This window comes from Eumetopias jubatus, unplaced genomic scaffold (assembly GCF_037043125.1).
Source record: "Eumetopias jubatus isolate StellerSeaLion01/CBP00866 unplaced genomic scaffold, mEumJub1_p1.0 scaffold_4, whole genome shotgun sequence".
In the NCBI taxonomy this organism is placed as follows: Eukaryota; Metazoa; Chordata; class Mammalia; order Carnivora; family Otariidae; genus Eumetopias; species Eumetopias jubatus.
Window position 1 is genome coordinate 2,951,967 of NW_028274810.1, and position 20,300 is coordinate 2,972,266.

General features: G+C 43.6%; 1 protein-coding gene across 1 annotated transcript; it reads left to right on the top strand.

The window, feature by feature from the left end:
* Positions 1-11,340: 11,340 nt before the first annotated feature.
* On the top strand, positions 11,341-16,226 carry MCL1 (MCL1 apoptosis regulator, BCL2 family member). Its single transcript, XM_028088231.2, has 3 exons — positions 11,341-12,131; positions 12,471-12,718; positions 13,255-16,226. The coding sequence occupies exons 1-3, from the start codon at positions 11,444-11,446 to the stop codon at positions 13,369-13,371; spliced, it is 1,053 nt and encodes a 350-aa protein (XP_027944032.1). The 5' UTR covers positions 11,341-11,443; the 3' UTR covers positions 13,372-16,226.
* The last annotated feature ends 4,074 nt before the right edge of the window (positions 16,227-20,300 follow it).

Consider the following 20,300-nt stretch of genomic DNA (forward strand, 5'->3'; position numbering starts at 1 on the left):
GTTCCATGCTCATGGATTGGAAGAACCAACATTGTGAAGATGTCAATGCTACCTAGAGCAATCTACACATTCAATGCAATCCCCATCAAAATACCATCCACTTTTTTCAAAGAAATGGAACAAATAATCCTAAAATTTGTATGGAACCAGAAGAGACCCGAATAGTCAGAGGAATGTTGAAAAAGAAAAGCAAAGCTGGCGGCATCACAATTCCGGACTTCCAGCTCTATTACAAAGCTGTCATCATCAAGACAGTATGGTACTGGCACAAAACAAGACACATAGATCAATGGAACAGAATCGAGAGCCCAGAAATGGACCCTCAACTCTATGGTCAACTCATCTTTGACAAAGCAGGAAAGAATGTCCAATGGCAAAAAGACAGTCTCTTCAACAAATGGTGTTGGGAAAATTGGACAGCCACATACAGAAGAATGAAACTGGACCATTTCCTTACACCACACACAAAAATAGACTCCAAATGGTTGAAAGACCTAAACATGAGACAGGAGTCCATCAAAATCCTAAAGGAGAACACAGGTAGCAACCTCTTCGACCTCAGCTGCAGCAACTTCTTCCTAGAAACATCGCCAAAGGCAAGGGAAGCAAGGGCAAAAATGAACTATTGGGATTTCATCAAGATAAAAAGCTTTTGCACAGCAAAAGAAACAGTCCACAAAACCAAAAGACAACCGACAGAATGGGAGAAAATATTTGCAAATGACATATCAGATAAAGGGCTAGTATCCAAAATCTATAAAGAACTTATCAAACTCAACACCCAAAGAACAAATAATCCAATCAAGAAATGGGCAGAAGACACGAACAGACATTTTTCCAAAGAAGACATCCAAATGGCCAACAGACACATGAAAAAGTGCTCAACATCGCTCGGCATCGGGGAAATCCAAATCAAAACCTCCATGAGATACCACCTCACACCAGTCAGAATGGCTAAAATTAACAAGTCAGGAAACGACAGATGTTGGCGGGGATGTGGAGAAAGGGGAACCGTCCTACACTGTTGGTGGGAATGCAAGCTGGTGCAACCACTCTGGAAAACAGTATGGAGGTTCCTCAAACAGTTGAAAATAGAGCTACCATACGATCCAGCAATTGCACTACTGGGTATTTACCCCAAAGATACAAATGTAGAGATCCGAAGGGGTACGTGCACCCCAATGTTTATAGCAGCAATGTCCACAATAGCCAAACTGTGGAAAGAGCCAAGATGTCCATCGACAGATGAATGGATAAAGAAGATGTGGTAGATATACACAATGGAATATTATGCAGCCATCAAAAGGAATGAGATCTTGCCGTTTGCAACGACGTGGATGGAACTGGACGGTGTCATGCTGAGTGAAATAAGTCAATCAGAGAAAGACATGTATCATATGACCTCACTGATATGAGGAATTCTTAATCTCAGGAAACAAACTGAGTGTTGCTGGAGTGGTGGGGGGTGGGAGGGATGGGGTGGCTGGGTGATAGACATTGGGGAGGGTATGTGCTATGGTGAGCGCTGTGAATTGTGCAAGACTGTTGAATCACAGATCTGTACTTCTGAAACAAATAATGCAACATATGTTAAGAAAAAAGAAAAAGAAGATAGCAGGAGGGGACGAATGAAGGGGAGTAAGTCAGAGGGGGAGATGAACCATGAGAGACGATGGACTCTGAAAAACAAACTGAGGGTTCTAGAGGGGAGGTGGGTAGGGGGATGGGTTAGCCTGGTGATGGGTATTAAAGAGGGCACATTCTGCATGGAGCACTGGGTGTTATGCACAAACAATGAATCATGGAACACTACATCAAAAACTAATGATGTAATATATGATGATTAACATAACAATAACAAATTTAAAAAAAACTATTCAAGTATCAAATGCTCTACATCTCTCTACATCTCATTTCACTAGTCTAAACATTCTCCCTTCCTTCAGTTATTTCTCCTTGATTGTGATGTGCACTCCTGGCATGACCCTGGCTGCTTTCTAGAAGAGCTCAAATATGTCAATGTGCCTAAGTTTGGTCCAGATGTGGCCTGACTGAGCAAGAACTAAACCATCACTTGCTTGGTTGTGGACTTAGACTGTAAGAGAGCCTTAGGCATCCTTAGATTCACTGCCTACCCTATCACACTGTTGACTCATTTTTTTAAAGATTTTTATTTATTTTAGAGAGAGGGAGAACGAGAGACAAAGCACAAGCAGGGGGAGGGGCAGAGGGACAAGCAGACTCCCCTCTGAGCAGGGAGACTGACATTGAGCTCAATCCTAGGACCCTGAGACCACCACCAGAGCCAAAGGCAGACACCTAACCAACTGAGCCACCCAGGTGCTCCACACTGTTGACTCATTAAAACTGATACTACACGGGTGTCTCAGTGTCTCAGTTGGTTAAGCGTCTGCCTTTGGCCCAGGTCATGAGCCCAGGGTCCTGGGTTTGAGCCCCACATCGGGCTCCCTGCTCGGTAAGCCTGCTTCTCCCTCCCTCTGCCTGCGACTCCCCCTGCTTGTGCATGCTCTGTCAAATAAAGTCCTTTTAAAAAAAATAAAATAAATAAAACTGTTACTACAGAAAACCTACAGGCATAATTATTGGGTGAGGTGGGGTTGTTTTAATTTGTTTTGACTTCGTGAATAACATGAATGCATTTACTTTGTAAAACATGTAAATAATAGGGATCAAAATCTCCATTCAAAAAACGACAGACAAATCTAAAGTTTTCTTTGACCATTATCCCAAATCCTGGTCTTTTCCTTCCAGAGATACATACTGTTTCATTTTGGTTATGGATCCTTCCAGACTTTTTCCTACATATTTACATGGGTATACATTTACATGTGGAAATATGTAAAACGATTTGTACTATTCTACATCTTTTTTCACTTTAACACATTACAGAGAACTTTTCACATCAGTAGGTATAAAGCTATCTCCCTTTTATAACTGCCATCTAGTATCCTACAGTATGGATGTATCAGTTTAAACATCCTGTTGTTGCACACACAGTGTTTCCATTTTTTTGGTTATTACAATGTTTCAGTGAAAATTCTTTATGACTCTTAGTGCTATACAGGAGTATCTCTGGGGTAAAAAGAAAATTTTAAGTAGGCTCCAACGCAGGCCTCACAACCACAAGATTGAGACCTGAGCTGAGATTAAGAGTCAGATGCTTAACCAACAGAGACTCTCTGGGGTAAATATTAAAAGATTCAATTGCTAGGTTACAGGATATGTACTTTTAAAATTTTAATATATACTTTAAAATTGCCCTAAAATGATTTATATTCCCACCAACCTTGTGTGAATACCTTGGATATTTCCCCATACTTTTGCTAACACTTGGTATTAGCAGTCTTAAATTTTTGCCAATAAGAAAGATGAATGAAAGTTATCTCATATAGGGGCACCTGGGTCGCTCAGATGGTTGGGCATCTGCCTTCAGCTCAGGTCGTGATGCCGGGGTCCTGGTATCGAGCCCCACGTCAGGATTCTGACTCAGCGAGGAGCCTGCTTCTCCCTCTCCCTCTGCCTCTCCTCCTGCTCATGCTCTCTCTCTCTGTGTCTCAAGTGAATAAATACAATCTTTTTTAAAAAAAGTTATAACACACACATACATGTATATGTATGTATATATATGTATATATAGGTATAAGCGTATATGTATGTATATGCCATTTGTATGTCCTCTATTTTAATTGCCTACTTTGCCCTTCTTTCTTTCTTTCTTTCTTTTTTTTCTTAAGATTTTATTTGAGGGGCTCCTGGGTGGCTCAGTTGGTTAAGTGTTTGCCTTCGGCTCAGGTCATGATCCCAGCGTCCTGGGATCAAGCCCTGCATCGGGCTCCCTGCTCAGTGGGGAGTCTGCTTCTCCCTTTCCCGCTGCCTTTGCCTCTGCCCCTGCGCCTGCTCTCTCTCCCTCTCCTGTGCACGCTCTCTCTCTCTCAAATATATAAATAAAATGTTTAAAAAAAAGATTTTATTTGAGAGAGAGAGACAGTGTGAATGTGTGGGGGGAGTGGAGGAGCAGAGGGAGGAGAGAGAATCTTTTGCAGACTCTGCATTGAGCACAGAGCCCAGCATGGGGCTTGATCTTACAACCCTGAGATCACCATCTGAGCTGAAACCAAGAGTCTGAGGTTTAACCGATTGGGCCACACCAGGTGCCCTCTACTCTGCCCATATTTCTATTCAGTTTCCTAAGTAATTTCAAAACATATTATGCCATATCTCCTATATCATACACACACACACACACACACACACACACACACACACACACACACACACATAACCTTTGTGCTGTACTTTACATTAATCCATTTAAACTAAATCTTGTTAGATTTGGTCTAACCTACCAAGATTTCTTTGCATTCTGATTCTGTTCTCCAACAATATATTCATTACCCCTCCCATATTCTTGCTATCTATAAGTGTGATCATCTGTCATCAGTGTTCTTTTTTCTAAAATTAATTAATTTTTAAAGTAATCTCTACACCCAACATGGGACTCAAACTCATGACCTCAAGATCAAGAGTCGATGTTCTACCAACTGTAGACCACCATAGCCAGGTGCAGCTGTCATCAGTATTCTTTTTTTTTTTTTTTAAAGATTTTATTTATTTATTTGAGAGAGAGAGAATGAGAGATAGAGAGCACGAGAGGGAAGAGGGTCAGAGGGAGAAGCAGACTCCCTGCTGAGCAGGGAGCCCGATGTGGGACTTGATCCCGGGACTCCAGGATCATGACCTGAGCCGAAGGCAGTCGCTTAACCAACTGAGCCACCCAGGCGCCCCTGTCATCAGTATTCTTAAATAAACCATTTGTACAAACGTTGAACAAGACAGCTCCCAGGTCAGAGCCTGGTGGAATGTTCTAGAGACCTCTAATTTGGTATTAATCTATTATTAGTTAACGAGATTCTGGGTAGTGCTCACATTGCCTTTTCACCTTATAGCAATCAGGAGCTTGGTTCAGTTGGAACCTGCAGTTGCGGGTCCCATTGTCAGACTTTAAAGAAGTGAAGTCAGTCTGAGTTCCATGTCCCAGGCCAAAAGGAGAAACATTGAAATTGAGTAGTAAACCAAGTTTACTACTCCTTTCCTAGGCTTCAGTTATCTGGGTCAGCTTATGTAAGGATCTGCTTCTTCCATTTCTGAATCTACAGATTTTCTAAACACTTAGAAAATGGAGGCACCTAGGTGGATCAGTTGGTTAAGCATCTGCCTTCAGCTCAGGTCATGATCCCAGGGTCCTAGGATTGAGTGCCACATTGGGCTCCCTGCTCAGCAGGGAGTCTGCTTTTCCCTCTCCCTCTGCTTGTGCTCTCTCTCTCAGATGAATAAAATCTTAAAAAAAAAATTGAAAATGTCATTCAGGGACGCCTGGGTGGCTCAGTCGGTTAACTGTCTGCCTTTGGCTCAGGTTATGATCTCTGGGTCCTGGGATCAAGCCCCCTATCAGGCTCCCTGCTCAACAGGGAGTCTGCTTCTCCCTCCCTCTCTCTCTCTCTCAAATAAATAAAATCTTTTTAAAAAATGTCAGGGGTGCCTGGGTGGCTCAGTCTTTTGAGAGGCTGCCTTTGGCTCAGGTCATGATCGCAGGGTCCTGGGATTGAGCCCCGCATCGGGCTCCCTGCTCAGCGGGAAGCCTGCTTCTCCCTCTCCCACTCCCCCTGCTTGTGTTCCCTCTCTTGCTGTCTCTCTCTCTGTCAAATAATAAATAAAATCTTTATGGGCGCCTGGGTGGCTCAGTTGGTTAAGCGACTGCCTTCGGCTCAGGTCATGATCCTGGAGTCCCTGGATCGAGTCCCGCATCGGGCTCCCTGCTTGGCAGGGAGTCTGCTTCTCCCTCTGGCCCTCCCCCCATCTCATGTGCTCTCTCTCTCTCTCTCATTCTCTCTCTCTCAAATAAATAAATAAGTGAAATCTTTAAAAAAAAAAAGCTTTAAAAAAATCTTTAAAAAAAAAAGAGGGATGAATAATTAAGGGAGGTAATAAGGATGAGAGCAAGAGTTTTTTCATTACAGAAGAGGAAAGGCAACATGAAATATTAAGTATACCCAATTTCAGGCCCCAAAAGATGGAGAACAAGGCTATTAGAAGACATCTTAGTTCTGGGGCAACTGGGTGGCTCAGTTGAGTGTGGGGCTCTTGATTTCAGTTCTGTCATGATCTCAGGGTCCTGGGGTCGAGCCCTGCACTTGGCAGGGTCTCAGCTGGAGATCTCTCTCTCTCTCCCTCTGCCCCTCCCCCCCCACTCTAAGTAAATCCTTAAAGATTTCTTTCTTTTTTTAAAATTTTATTTATTTATTTGAGAGAGAGAGAGAATGAGAGAGAGAAGGCACATGAGAGGCAGGAGGGTCAGAGGGAGAAGCAGGCTCCCTACTGAGCAGAGAGCTCGATGCGGGACTCGATCCCGGGACTCCAGGATCATGACCTGAGCCGAAGGCAGTCGCTTAACGAACTGAGCCACCCAGGTGCCCCAATCCTTAAAAATTTTTATTTGTTTAGAGATATAGCAGGGGAGGGGAGGGGCAGAGGGAGAAGAAAGACAGTCCTAAGTAGACTATGTGCCGAGCATGGAGCCTGATACGGGGCTCAACATGAGGCTCGACCCCACAACTGTGAGATCAAGACAGAACTGAAATCAAGAGTCCAAGCTCAACTGACTGAGCCACCCAGGCCCCTCATTTTGTTTAAAGATTTTATTTATTAAGATTCTCTCTCCCTCTGCCCCCCACCCAGAACTCACACTCTCTCAAACAACAAAAAAAGAACACATCTTAGTAAGTCCTACACTGGGACCTATTTTTTTTTTCTATTTTAAAAGAAATGATGTAAATGAATTCTCTGAAACAAAGGCACATTTTGAGGAGGAAATGTGCTCACAGTTTTGGGAAGTTTCAAAGGATTTAATATATGCCTACAAAAAAAGATTGGCACAGTCAGGATGTCAACAATGCTTTTCTACTGAGAGTCAGGACTATGGCCAAAGCAGTTATCCTAAGAACAAGAACCATTCTTGATAGGGTGTGTACACAAATCCAGAGGTTACTTCTGACTCTGAACAATACTAGGGATCAGAAGTCCTAAGTGAACTCAAATTCCCGGAGGACAGGACCTCCCAGATATCCTGGAGATAGGCTGACTCCTTGCCTCTAAGCCGTACAGACCCTTCCCCCTACTGGTGAGATTAGTGGTTCGCTAGGGCAGTCCACAGAAGTCTGTAAGGGGGTCTACCTGTTAATCTTGTGTAATATGGATGCCTACATTATGATAATGTCACACAATGTTCTGTCATCCTCTTAGTCATCAAGCACTATAGACTCTGCCTCCAGTGTCTCTCCATGTCATCCTTTTCATTTCCACTACCATCACCTAAGCACAGTTCACCTATAATTCTTGCCTATCATATTGTAGTACCTCCTAATTTATTTGCTTCCAATCCTTTTTCCCTCAATCCATTCTAAAACCCACAATTAGAATAATGAACCTAAATCAGAGCCTACAGCACAGTACTCTAGTGCTCAGTGGATCCCAACTGCCTAGAAAAGTTCAAAGCTCTTTGGCTCTCAAAGCCCTCAATAATATCACCCCATCCCACTTTTCTAGCCTTTATATATCCCATGTTAGTAAACATTCAGATTCATCCATTCAACAATGGAGTATCTAGGCATGGCTAGGGTTACAGAGGGAAACACAGTAAATGTCCCCATTAAGTGGACAGCCAGTGGAAGAGATGAATAAAACTGAAGAGTAGCCAGGGTGGAAAAAGGAAAACCAGGAGAGTGTGGTGCCCTAAAAGCACATAAATAAAGTGTTTCAAGAAGGGAATGATCAACCACATCAAATATTGTGAAAGGTCAAGTAAAATGAGGCCTGCAAATTGACCCCTAGAATTTGCCCATGAGAGTCAATTGATGACATGACAAGAATGGTTTCAGTGGAATGGTCAGCATGTAGGCTTGAATGGGGTGGGTTCAAGAAAGAAAGCTGGTAAGGAGGTTGAAGATGTTTGCTATAAAGGAGAGAATCAAAGAATTTGGGTTCTAGGGAAGGCAAAAAGCCCTCAAAAAGAGGATGTAAGAGAGAACATCGGGTTTGTATGTTGGCAGGAATGATTCAACAGAAAGAAATTGATAGAAGAATGTAAAGGGATGGGGCGCCTGGGTGGCTCAGTCTGTTAGGCATCTGAATCTTGATTTTGGCTTAGGTCATGATCTCAAGATAGTGAGATCAAGCCCTGCATTGAGCTCGATGCTCAGCGTGGACTCTGCTTCAGATTCCCTCTCCCTCCCCCTCTCCCTCTGCCCCACTCACACACGTGCACACTCTCTCTCTAAAAATAAAATCTTAAAAAAAAACAAAACATAGGGCGCCTGGGTGGCTCAGTTGGTTAAGCGACTGCCTTTGGCTCAGGTCATGATCCTGGAGTCCCGGGATCGAGTCCCGCATCGGGCTCCCTGCTCAGCAGGGAGTCTGCTTCTCCCTCTGACCCTCCCCCCTCTCATGCTCTCTCTCTGTCTCTCATTCTCTCTCTCAAATAAATAAAATTAAAAAAAAAACCATAAAGGGATAACTGCAAGTACTTGAGGCAAAGAAGTGGGATCCAATGCACAAGGGAAGAGGCTGACCTGAGATAGCAGGAAAGGTTCATTTATTTTAATCACACAAAAAGCAGGCAGAATGGTGGAAGGAGTAAATTAGTAGACTCGGTGGTGAGAAATGAAGTTTTTCTCTTCTGATTGCTTCCATTTTCCCAGTGAAGTAAGTTAAACAGCTGAGAATGAGGAGGGCAAGAGGGAACACTGGAGGTTTAAGGACAGAAGAGAAGGTGTGCAATAGTCATCTTGGACCATAAGGGAGTGAATGGAAGAAATGCAATAGGAATGCTGAGCACTTGAGATTTCTAGCTATAAACTTAAAATGAAACCAGCAATGCATTTCCTTTTTCAGCCTTTAAAAAGAAAAAGCGTTTGCACTTGCTGTTTCCTCAATCTTTCTCCTTGTCTATCTGATAAAATTGCATTCTAGAAAGCCCACTAAAAAAGCTACTTCTTCCAAAAGGTCATATAGCTCTCCTAGCCCAAAGTGATTCTTCCAACCTCTCAACTCCAAAAATAAATTGTTGATGCCTCCTATAGAGCATGTATTCCATCTCACATGGTTAGTACTGTGCAAGATTAGAAGTTTCTTAAATTAGAGAAACCAGGGGCGCCTGGGTGGCTCAGATGGTTAAGCATCTGCCTTCAGCTCAGGTCATGATCCCAGCGTCCTGGGATCGAGTCCCGCATTGGGGTCCCTGCTGGGCGGGGAGCCTGCTTCTCCCTCTGCCTCTCTCTCTCTCTCTCCCTCTCTCTGACTCTCATGAATAAATAAATAAATAAAAATTAGAGAAACCATTCTTCTATTTAAATTTTAGTTAACATACACTGCAATATTGGTTTCAGGAGAATTCAGTGATTCATCACTTACATACAACACCCAGTGCTCATCACAAGTGCCTTCTTTAATGCCCATCACCCATCTAGCCCAACCCCCACCCACCTCCCTCCATCAACCCTCAGTTTGTTCTCTATCATTAAGAGTCTCTTATGGTTTGTTTCCCTGTCTCCTCCCCCCCCTTCCCATATGTTCATCTGTTTTGTTTCTTAAATTCCACATATAAGTGAAATCATATGGTATTTGTCTTTCTCTGATTGACTTATTTCACTTAGTATAATACATTCTAGCTCCACCCACGTTGTTGCAAATGGCAAGATTTCATTTTTCGATGGCTGAGTAATATTCCATTGTATATATATACCACATCTTCTTTATCCATTCATTAATCGATGGGACATTTGGGCTCTTTCCATAGTTTGGCTATTGTGGGTAATGCTGCTATAAATATCGGGGTGCATATATCCCTTTGAATCTGTATTTTTATATCCTTTGGGTAAATGCCTAACAGTGCAATTGCTGGATCATAGGGTAGTTCTATTTTTAGTTTTTTTGAGGAACCTCCATACTGTTCTCCAGAGTGGCTGCACCAGTTTAGAGAAACCATTTCTTATTCATTACAACCACAGGATATTTCTCTCTGTCCTCTCTCCCACATATTATAAATGCCCATGGTTCTAGGTCTTGCCACATAATTATGTGATATGGGTGCCCTAACTCCTTATTAAACTGGGATATTTTGGGGAACAGGAACCTTGCTCACCTTTCCAGCTTATGTCCCTCAAACACCTGGCTCTTGAATTTTAGCTATTATTTCTACAGATCTTTTTAACAAAACAAAAAGGGGGGGTTGCTTCCATTACTGTTAACTCGCATATATGGCATATAGCAGGATCCCTGTCCTCAAGAGGTTTTACCACTAGAATCAAAAGTGCCTCATACTCAGTAAGAAAATAAAAAGTATCGGGGCGCCTGGGTGGCTCAGTCGTTAAGCGTCTGCCCTCGGCTCAGGTCATGATCCCAGGGTCCTGGGATCGAGCCCCGCATCGGGCTCCCCGCTCGGCTGGATGCCTGCTTCTCCCTCACCCACTCCCCTTGCTTGTGTTCCCTCTCTCGCTCTGTCAAATAAATAAATAATCTTAAAAATTAAATAATAAATAAATAAAAGGTGTCAGGAGTCTCAGAAAAGGTGCTAATAGGGTAAGGCTTACACGTAAATAACCAAGAGACTGTGGAGTAGAGATGGGGCATGAGAGAAAGCAAGTTGGGGAGGCACGAATAAAACTTACCAGGGGCAAAACAATTTCATTTAGTCAACTTACATATAAATGATCCATAGGGCAGTTCTTGGAGCGTCCCTATTTCCAAATATTGTTGGGACTGAGAGCAAAGGTTGTGCAAAATAACCGCAGGTCCCCAACAGTGCCCTCTTAAGTACCCGTGTTATCTAGACCGTTGTTCCCCAGCCACGCCAGAACTGCCCCAGCCCCTTTTCCTCAGTCTCTGCGTGATTCAATGGGTTAAGACTTTGGTACCGAAAAAAAAAAAAGCCTTTGCCACAGATACAACAGCGGGGGCTCGAAACCAGGACTCTGGGAAGCAGCGAGAAAACGACTGGCAAGCCCAGTTGAGCACCTGGGAAGAACTGGGACCCACCAGCCCAAGCGCCCGGGCCGCCCTTACATAACCGGCCGCGCTGCCCTCGAGCGCCGGAAGACCCCGCCCAGCCCCTAAGCCCCGCCCCTACCCCTACCGGCCGGTGAGGTGCCGTGCGCAATTCTCCGGAAGCTTCCGCCCCTTTCCCCTTTTATGGGACTACACTTTTTTTTTTTAAACTTGCTGACGCCACCATAGGACTGGCCCTAAAACCATGATATAGAAGCTCCTCTCACAGTCGTACTTCCGCTTCCTTACACTGAGGAATCAGGGCCTTCCCCCATTTTTCTCACCCAGGAGGCGGCAGCGGCAGCGGCAGCAGCGGCAGCTTGCGATGTTTGGCCTCAAAAGAAACGCAGTAATTGGACTCAACCTCTACTGTGGGGGGGCCGGGCTAGGGGCCGGCAGCGGTGGGGCCTCCTCTTCGGGAGGGCGGCTTTTGGCTTCGGGGAAGGAGGCCACGGCCCGGCGGGAGGTAGGGGGAGGGGAGGCCGGTGCGGTGATTGGCGGAAGCGCAGGCGCGAGTGCCCCGGCCACTCTTGCGCCGGACGCCCGGAGGGTCGCGCGGCCCTCGCCCATTGGCGCCGAGGGCCCCGACGTCACCGCGACCCCCCCAAGGCTGCTGTTCTTCGAGCCCACCCGCCGCGCGTCGCCGCCTGAAGAGATGGAAGGCCCAGCCGCCGACGCCATCATGTCGCCCGAAGAGGAGCTGGACGGGTACGAGCCGGAACCTCTGGGGAAGCGGCCGGCTGTCCTGCCTTTGCTGGAGTTGGTCGGGGAGGCCAGCAGTGGCCCTTGCAGGGACGGCTCACTGCCCTCGACGCCACCCCCAGCAGAGGAGGAGGAAGACGAGTTGTACCGGCAGTCGCTGGAGATTATCTCTCGGTACCTTCGGGAGCAGGCAACAGGCGCCAAGGACGCGAAACCACTGGGCGGGTCTGGGGCGGCCGGCCGGAAGGCGTTAGAGACCCTCCGACGGGTCGGGGACGGGGTACAGCGCAACCACGAGACGGCCTTCCAAGGTAAGGGGGTTAAGTCGTGGAGGCTGCACTGCCTTGTTTCACCTGTCCCAGGACCTTTGGTGGGTGGAAACCGAAAACAAGTCTGTTGAAACGACTCGCAATCTATTTCTGAAACCAGAATTTTCTGGCCGTGAGTCATTGTTTCCGCCCGTCCTAATTCTTTTGGAAATGGCAGCTCTGTTCAAAGCCCGGAAAGGGTGGGATGTCAATTTTCAACTGGGGTCGGCCTGAGTTCTATAGACCCCAAATAGCGATTTCCCTCGCTGTGGGTGGGCAGACAAATCATGCCCTGGTTTAGACAAAGGCCGTGAGAACCTGCAATGCTTTTCTTCCTCTCAGGCATGCTTCGGAAACTGGACATCAAAAACGAAGACGATGTCAAATCTTTGTCTAGAGTGATGGTCCATGTTTTCAGTGACGGAGTAACAAACTGGGGCAGGATTGTGACTCTTATTTCTTTTGGTGCCTTTGTGGCCAAACACTTGAAGAGTATAAACCAAGAAAGCTGCATCGAACCATTAGCAGAAAGCATCACAGATGTTCTTGTAAGGACAAAACGAGACTGGCTAGTCAAACAAAGAGGCTGGGTAAGTTTGTTTTAAGGTTGAAGAGGGGTCTTGGAGTGGAAATGGAATGAAGGATTTTATAGAGAAAGTCTGGGACTATCTAAAGCTTTTTATGATGCACAACTTAGGTTTTAGGCTCCAAGTTAGGATCTCTGTTTGCCTCACGTTTTAAGTAGTGGGTTCACAGAGACAGTGGGGTATGACTGTCTTGAATTGTTGCATCAAGAATCCGGTTTTCTGTAGGCTGTTTACGGTTGTTGAGTGTTTTGCTTTTGGTATTGTAATTCAGCTGGATACTTTTCAGTAGATTCAAATTATGAAAAAGTAAGAATCACTTGAGGATGATAGTAAATTACATTTCTGAGTGCTGCGTGGCAACCTCCCCCCCCTTAATTGAATAATGTGTCTTCTGTAACCTGTGTAAATAATAATTGGTTTATTATGTTTTGAGGGGGGTGGAACTTTAGATTTTTTAATTCATCTTTTCTTTATGAATAGTGTTTTTAAGCCTTTGGAAACCCATACTTGAAAATGTGCTTTTCTTTTTTGTTTCCTAGGATGGGTTTGTGGAGTTCTTCCACGTAGAGGACCTAGAAGGTGGCATCAGAAATGTGCTGCTGGCTTTTGCAGGTGTTGCTGGAGTAGGAGCTGGTTTGGCATATCTAATAAGATAGCCTTTTAAGTGCAATAATTGACTTTTAACCAACCTGCACCAAAACCACATACGACTGCTGTGAAATCAAATGTATTTATGAAGTTGGACTTTGAGCTGTCCAGGCTGTAACCTCCAAGAGTTCTACTCTAGCAACATAGAACAGCAAGTGGCAAGAGGATTATGGCTAACAGGAATAAATACATGGGAAAAGTAGTCCCCCTTGAAGAGTCACTGTCTAAAAGAAGCCAAGTTAGTTCAGCAACAGGCAAACTTTGGGAGGCCATGGAGGAGAACTTTTAGATTTAGTGAAGATGGTAGGGTTGAAGAGACTTAATTTCCTTGTCCAGAACAGGAGAGTGGCCAGTAGCCAGGCTAGTCATAGAGTCCATTAAATATGTCCACTGAATTCATTAACTTCTTATAGTGTTAAAAGAGAAGCACTAACAATGGCATTGATCTGTATCAAATGGATTTAAGCTACAGGTAATAGAACTATGACTAGAAGCCTCAGTACTGTACAACAGAGTGTGAAGGGAAGCTTTTTCTCTGTAATTAGCTTTCCCAGGTATACTTCTTGAATAGAAAGTCCAAGTGCTCAGGACTTTTATACCCCTGTTCTCCTTTGGCTTGGTTTGAGTGGTTTAGTTTATTAGCCTAGTGATGGCCAAGAATACTTGACTTAAGGCTCAATAATTAGAGTTGCAAATATGAGAATATCCTCAATTTTTAAGGTAAAAACATCTTGTAAATGTATTTGTCTGTAAAAATTGTATATATTTTTACAGAAAGTCTATTTCTTTGAAATGTAAAGGGATGAAGAGTCTCAAACATCAGTTTTTGCATACCCATTTGAACTTCTGTAGTTAGGAATCTTTCTTACAGCTTTTCTATTCTAAATAATTGTTCTGGTCTTCTAGATTGTATACAGAACCAATTGGTATAATTGTACACAACTTGGTTGTAATGGAACAATTCTGATTCATAACTATGCAGACTTTAATTTCCCTATCTGGTTGGTAAGTATTCCTTAGTTTTTGTTTTTATTTTTTTAAACCTGGGATTGAGAAACTGAGGAATGGGAATTCATCCTTTCACGGCCTTACTTGTGGGTTTTCAATAATTGAGTCAAGGTGGAGTTTAAGTTTTGGGCAGGGGGCGCATGTGGGCTGATAACTTACAAAATAATGGGCTCTGACTGATGAGTAGCTACTCAATTGAGTTCCTTCCACTTGACCTAATTTAACTGGTAAAATTTAAATTGAGTTTATGAGCTCATCTTCAAAACTTTTGCTAAAATTTTCAGCTGTTCCAAATGGGACTTACTAACAGTATGTATATAAAAAGATCACATCAGTGGATGAGAGATACTTGATCCCTTGTTTGCTTAATAAATTGTAAAATGATGGCTTGGAAAAGCAGGCTTATAGTCTAACCATGGTGCTATTATTAGGCTTGCTTGTTAAACACAGGTCTAAGCCTAGTATATCAATAAAACAAATACTTACGTTTCATTTCTGTTAATGATTCCCACACTTTGTTTCAGATTTTTGCATTGGCATCTCTTTGGATTTCAGACTTGACATTTTATCGAACTTAGTTAACTGTTTATTTTCTGTCCTTGAAATATTTGCTGCTTGTTCTCCCTCTACAGATAGTTATTTCAGTTCTTACATCCTTACCCCGCCATCCCTGAACTCTTACTAGCCCTTTTAGTTTTTGGCACTATGAACCCTACATAACCCCCACCCCCCACCCCAGCAGAGACCTTCATCCTTAATGAATTTTATTCTTGGGAGGTTGTAGTACAGTGGGTGCCATGACCATAACAGTCATGTGGTGGGAGTCCCTTTTCCTTGGGTTGGTACCTTTTCAGTTGTTGATTGATCCTATCTTTGGGGGGAAAGGTTTAAAAGTCCCTTTAGGAATTTTTCAGAGGAGGGGATGACAAATTATGTTCCTTTGCGTTCAGAAATGCTCATTTAAAATTATAGAAAGAGATGGGCTCTGTTAAACCTCAAAGAGTTATGTAAAAGCTACTGCTGGTCAACTGAAGAAAGCTTCTATAGAAGACCTAGGGTCATTTGAAAGCTTCATTCGCAGAACAAGACCTTCAGTCTGTGGACTCCAGATGAAAATAGGCATGAATAAAATGACTAAGAATGTAATAGGGAAGGATTGCCCTGCCTGCCCATCATTGAGCCATAAGGTCATCTAGCTAGAGCTATTTTTACCTATGTATTTATCGTTCTTGATCATGAACCACTTATTTATGTCCTGTCTATCTCTAAGGACCTAAAAGCACTTTATGTAGTTTTTAATTAATCTTAAAATCTGGTAAAGATGACTAAAAGGCCTGTCTTCCCATATCCAGTTGTGGAAATAAGCGCATAGATGTAAATTGGAGGAGTTTAGGGAACCCACTTCCCAATTTACTAGGTGTGACTGCTGAAATGTAGAGGAGGGTCTTAGTTGAAACTTTGTGTCAGGGGGGCTATCAGGGCTTAGGGAGCCAAGTGCTTTAGGGAAGGGTGGGTGGTTTTCTAGGGAGAGGAGGCACGTGTTCTAAGTGCTGACTGGCTTGCATAGTTTAAGCAAATCCTCTGAAATGGAAAGGGAGGGGCTGCTTGGAAAGCTGGCTCTCAGCAACTTGTCTTACGCTTCTCTCAGGGAAAAACATGCAATCCTCTAGTGTCCATGCACACTTTATTGGGGGGTGAACACCTTGGTTCTGGTTAAACAGCTAATGCTGTTGACAGCTGTGCCAGGAAGGGTTAGGACCAACTACAAATTAATGTGGGCTGTAAAATGTAGTATGTTTCCCTAACTTCCTGTTTTTCCTGAGAAGAAAATAATAAATCTTTTATTCAAATGCAAGGTGTGGTACGGGTGTTTTCTAATCGATGACTGTCTTCCTTCCCCCACTTAGACAAGCCTTTTAGGGAAGTCAGCTGAGCAAATAAATAGGTGAATTAACAAGCAAAAGCCTGCTAAAGCTGATTTGCTTTAGAGCAAAGGATGGTTCCCTTCCAAATAAGCCCTTCCTTCATTCAAATTAGAGGTGTTGGGTTTTGAAATGTATTACTGCTGTACTATGGAGTAGTTCCTGTACATTTTAACAAAATCCCTGTCTGATTTTTCACCTTTTAGTCACCGTGTGCTGGTTCATTGCTGCAGTTCTATCTCCCCATCTCCACCTTCTTAGATGAAGGAGCTATAGAAGAGTTAACACCCACAGTTAAGAGTTTTGATAGGTTCTTGGTACTTTTTTCCCCTTCTCCCAAAAACAAAGGTGAGGATAAGCACATTAATTTCAGAAACCCTATCCTGTCTTTATTTTCAGCTGCCTTGAAAGGGAGCTGAATCACCATGGAAATGTGCAAATACGAAGTTTGCATATTGGTTTCAAGCCCTGAGCACCAAATGCTAATTGTACAAACAGGATTCTGTGCTTTTGTGCATTTAAAAGTTCATTTCTGCTTGGAAGCCCCTCTTTTTTCTGAAGCCTAACTACTAGGAGAGGGCAACTTTAATCATTACAAAGCTGTTACATACTAGTGCACTCCTAAGCAGAGGGTTGGAGTGAGGGTAGCATAGGATCCAGGGGTCCAAATCTTGGCCCTTGTTGAGTTCTGTGCATTGCAGTTGCTCCCATTGGTAGGTTGTGATATGAAGCCATTTCTGCGGTCATGTTCCTTACTTTTAACACCTTAAAAACTTGGCTCAAACGGTAACTAGGTAACATGAGTCACTGAGGGAGTCAAAGTAATCAACACTTCCCTTCATTTGACACAACCAGACTTTGTCTTTCAGTTCCTGTTTTGCGACTTTAGAGCTCTTGCTTCATACTGTTTCCTTTCAGAAAATGTTAAAGCAGTTGTGACAGCTGGTATATTTTACAAAAAGTGAAATAACTTGCACAACTGGTATGTAGCATGGCTCCAGCCAGATGCTCAGAGCATGGCCCTTTAATTCCTGGAGTTCAAAATGATCTGTCTTAATTTATCCCTAGTTCTTTTTGGCCCTACTTGTTCAAAGATTACAGAACTTTGTCTTCTTGAACCCTCCCACACTGTTCAAAGGCTTGTCATTTTCAAGATTTGAAAATTTAACTAGACCAGCTTTAGTTTCAGAGTTGCTACAGTGTTATCTTAGTTATGTGAAGCATGTGGAAAGATGGGGGTTGGGAATCTGCCTTCAGGCAAATGGAACAGACCTCTGAGGATTCAGTGGGTGTGGTTTTTTTGTTTTTTAAGATTTTATTTTGGGGGCGCCTATGTGGTTCAGTTGATAGAGCATGCAACTCAAGCTCAGGGTTGTGAGTTCAAGCCCCAGGTTGAGCATGGAGCCTAGTTTTTAAAAAAAGGGGGTGCCTGGCTGGTTCAGAGGAACATGTGATTCTTGATCTCAGGGTCATGAGTTTGAGCCCTATGTTGGGTGTAGAGATTACTTAAATACATTTTTTTTCTTAAAAGATTTTATTATTTGACAGAGCAAGAGAGGGAACACAAGCAGGAGGAGAGGGAGAAGCAGGCTTCCTGCGGAGCAAGGAGCCTGATGCCGGGTTCATCCCAGGACCCTGGGATCATGACCCGAGCAGAAGGCAGACGCTTAACGACTAAGCCACCCAGGCGCCCCTTAAATACATCTTTTAAAAAAGATTTTAAGTAATCTCAACACCCTACGTGAGGCTCAAACCTTAAACCCAGAGATCAAGAGTCACATGTTCTACCAACTGAGCCAGCCAAGTGCCCTGAGAATTCAGTGTTCTTTACTAATGATTCTTGTGAGGTAAAAAAAGAATACATATGGCAGGCTTTTGTTCCCACACTATACCTGGTTTCCCTTTGCAGTTCCTTTTTTTTTTTTTACCTGCATAGAATAATAGTTCCTCACTGGTGGGAAATCTGTTGGGGCCAAGAATACTACTCCAGATTTTACCCCTTCCAAGTATCCATTTTCATTGCTTGTTTCTGCTGTTAGTTTCTGTATTACTCACTTTGCCTGCTCTCATTTCCTGTTCAGGGATTACCTTAGTTTATTAAGAACGTTTCAACTCTGCAATGAGCAGGGACATTTTTTTTAAGATTTTATTTATTTATTTATTTGGGGGAGAATGAGAGAGAGCATATGAGGGGGGGAGAGTCAGAAGGAGAAGCAGACTCCCTGCTGAGCAGGGAGCCTGATGTGGGACTCAATCCAGGGATTCCAGGATCGTGACCTGAGCCGAAGGCAATCGCTTAACCAACTGAGCCACCCAGGTGCCCGAGCCGGGACATTTAATGAGTTCTAGGCAGCCAGATGTTTGTTGAGTCTCTTCATTTATTCATTACATGGCAGTGGACTGCTTGCTATTTACCAGGCACTGTTGGACACTGGAATTCTAAAGAGAATAATTCTTCCCCTCAAGAAACCCGGTCAAAAAAGACTAGGGAACTGGGGTGTCTGGCTGGCTCAGTCAGTGGAGCATGCAACTGTTAATCTCAGGGTTGTGAGTTCAAGCCCCATATTGGGCATGGAGACTACTTAAAAAAAAAAAAAAAGAACAGTGGAAAGAAACATGACAACTAATTGTAGAATGATCTTTGATTGGATCCTAGGTGAAAAAAAGGTCTAAGGGACGTGTACAACTGAGGAAATTTTAATATGGACAATATGTTAAATGGTACTGTATCAGTGTTAAATTTGAGTGTTTTAATTATAGTGTGATTATATAAGAGAATGTCCTTGTTCTTAGGGGATACATGCTGAAGAGCTGAATGTTATCACACAACCATATAATGAGAAAGCAATTGTGGCAAAATGTCAAAGCTTGCAGTCTAGTAGGAGTGATAACCATGGACAAAAAATTAGAATACATTGCATAAAGTGCTATGATAAAGATATTCCAAGATAAGGAGTGGGACAAAGCAGGGTGACCACTTATGGAAGCAGATATGGTCAAGGCCTCAAAAGAAACATTTTAGGGGCCCCTGGGTGGCTCAGTGGTTAAGCGTCTGCCTTCGGCTCAGGTCATGATCCTGGGAGTCCTGGGATCGAGCCCCGCATCGGGCTCCCTGCTCAACGGGAAGCCTGCTTCTCCCTCTCCCACTCCCCCTGCTTGTGTTCCCTCTCTTGTTGTGTCTCTCTCTGTCAAATAAATAAATACAATCTTTAAAAAAAAAAAAAACACATTTTAGGTTGAACCTTAATGAGTAGGAAATAAAATGCACAAAAGCACAGAGTTGGGAAAGAACCTCCAGGAGTGTAGGGTGGGGAGATGTAGATAATTTTTTGCTTCTCATTTCTTCCCTCCCTACCTTCCTTCCCCTTCACCATACATAGCCACCGAAAGTAGTATATCTTCAATTTCTTCCTTTTGGGGCCTTATATAAAAATAGTGAAAAACAGTGGTGGAGAGAAAATGTGTCTTTGGTCTTGAAAGTCTGAATTTGGTGTAAATGACACACAGCTGGGTGGATCGTGTTTATTTGGGAAGTAAAGAAGACAGACGCCATTGATTGTTTCCTCTATCATGTTAAAGTGGCAGCCCTGAATACACAGTCTCTGGGGTCATAGCTGTTGCTGGATCTTGGTGTAAGAGCTGGCTTTGGCAGACCTGCTTTGGATCCAGTTGCTTTGAATAAGGTTGTCTGAAGAGCCTCACCTAGAGTAGGTAGCTCCCTCACACATCTCACATAACAAGAGAAAGGAACCAACCTGAACACAGACCGGAGAGTGCTGTGCTATCTACAGAACAGACTTTTAGAATAAAGGACAGCCCTCAAAAGTTATTAAACTGGACCCCGAGATACTGAATGGTGGCTCCATGCTCCCTAATTCTATTCCCGTGGGAGACTCAATTACAGCTATTCCCATCCTGGTTAAAAAACCAGTTTGCTCTGACTGCCCAGACTTCCCCACGGGCTGCATTCTTGCCCATGAGCTCATTGTTTTGGCTTCCCTGTCTGT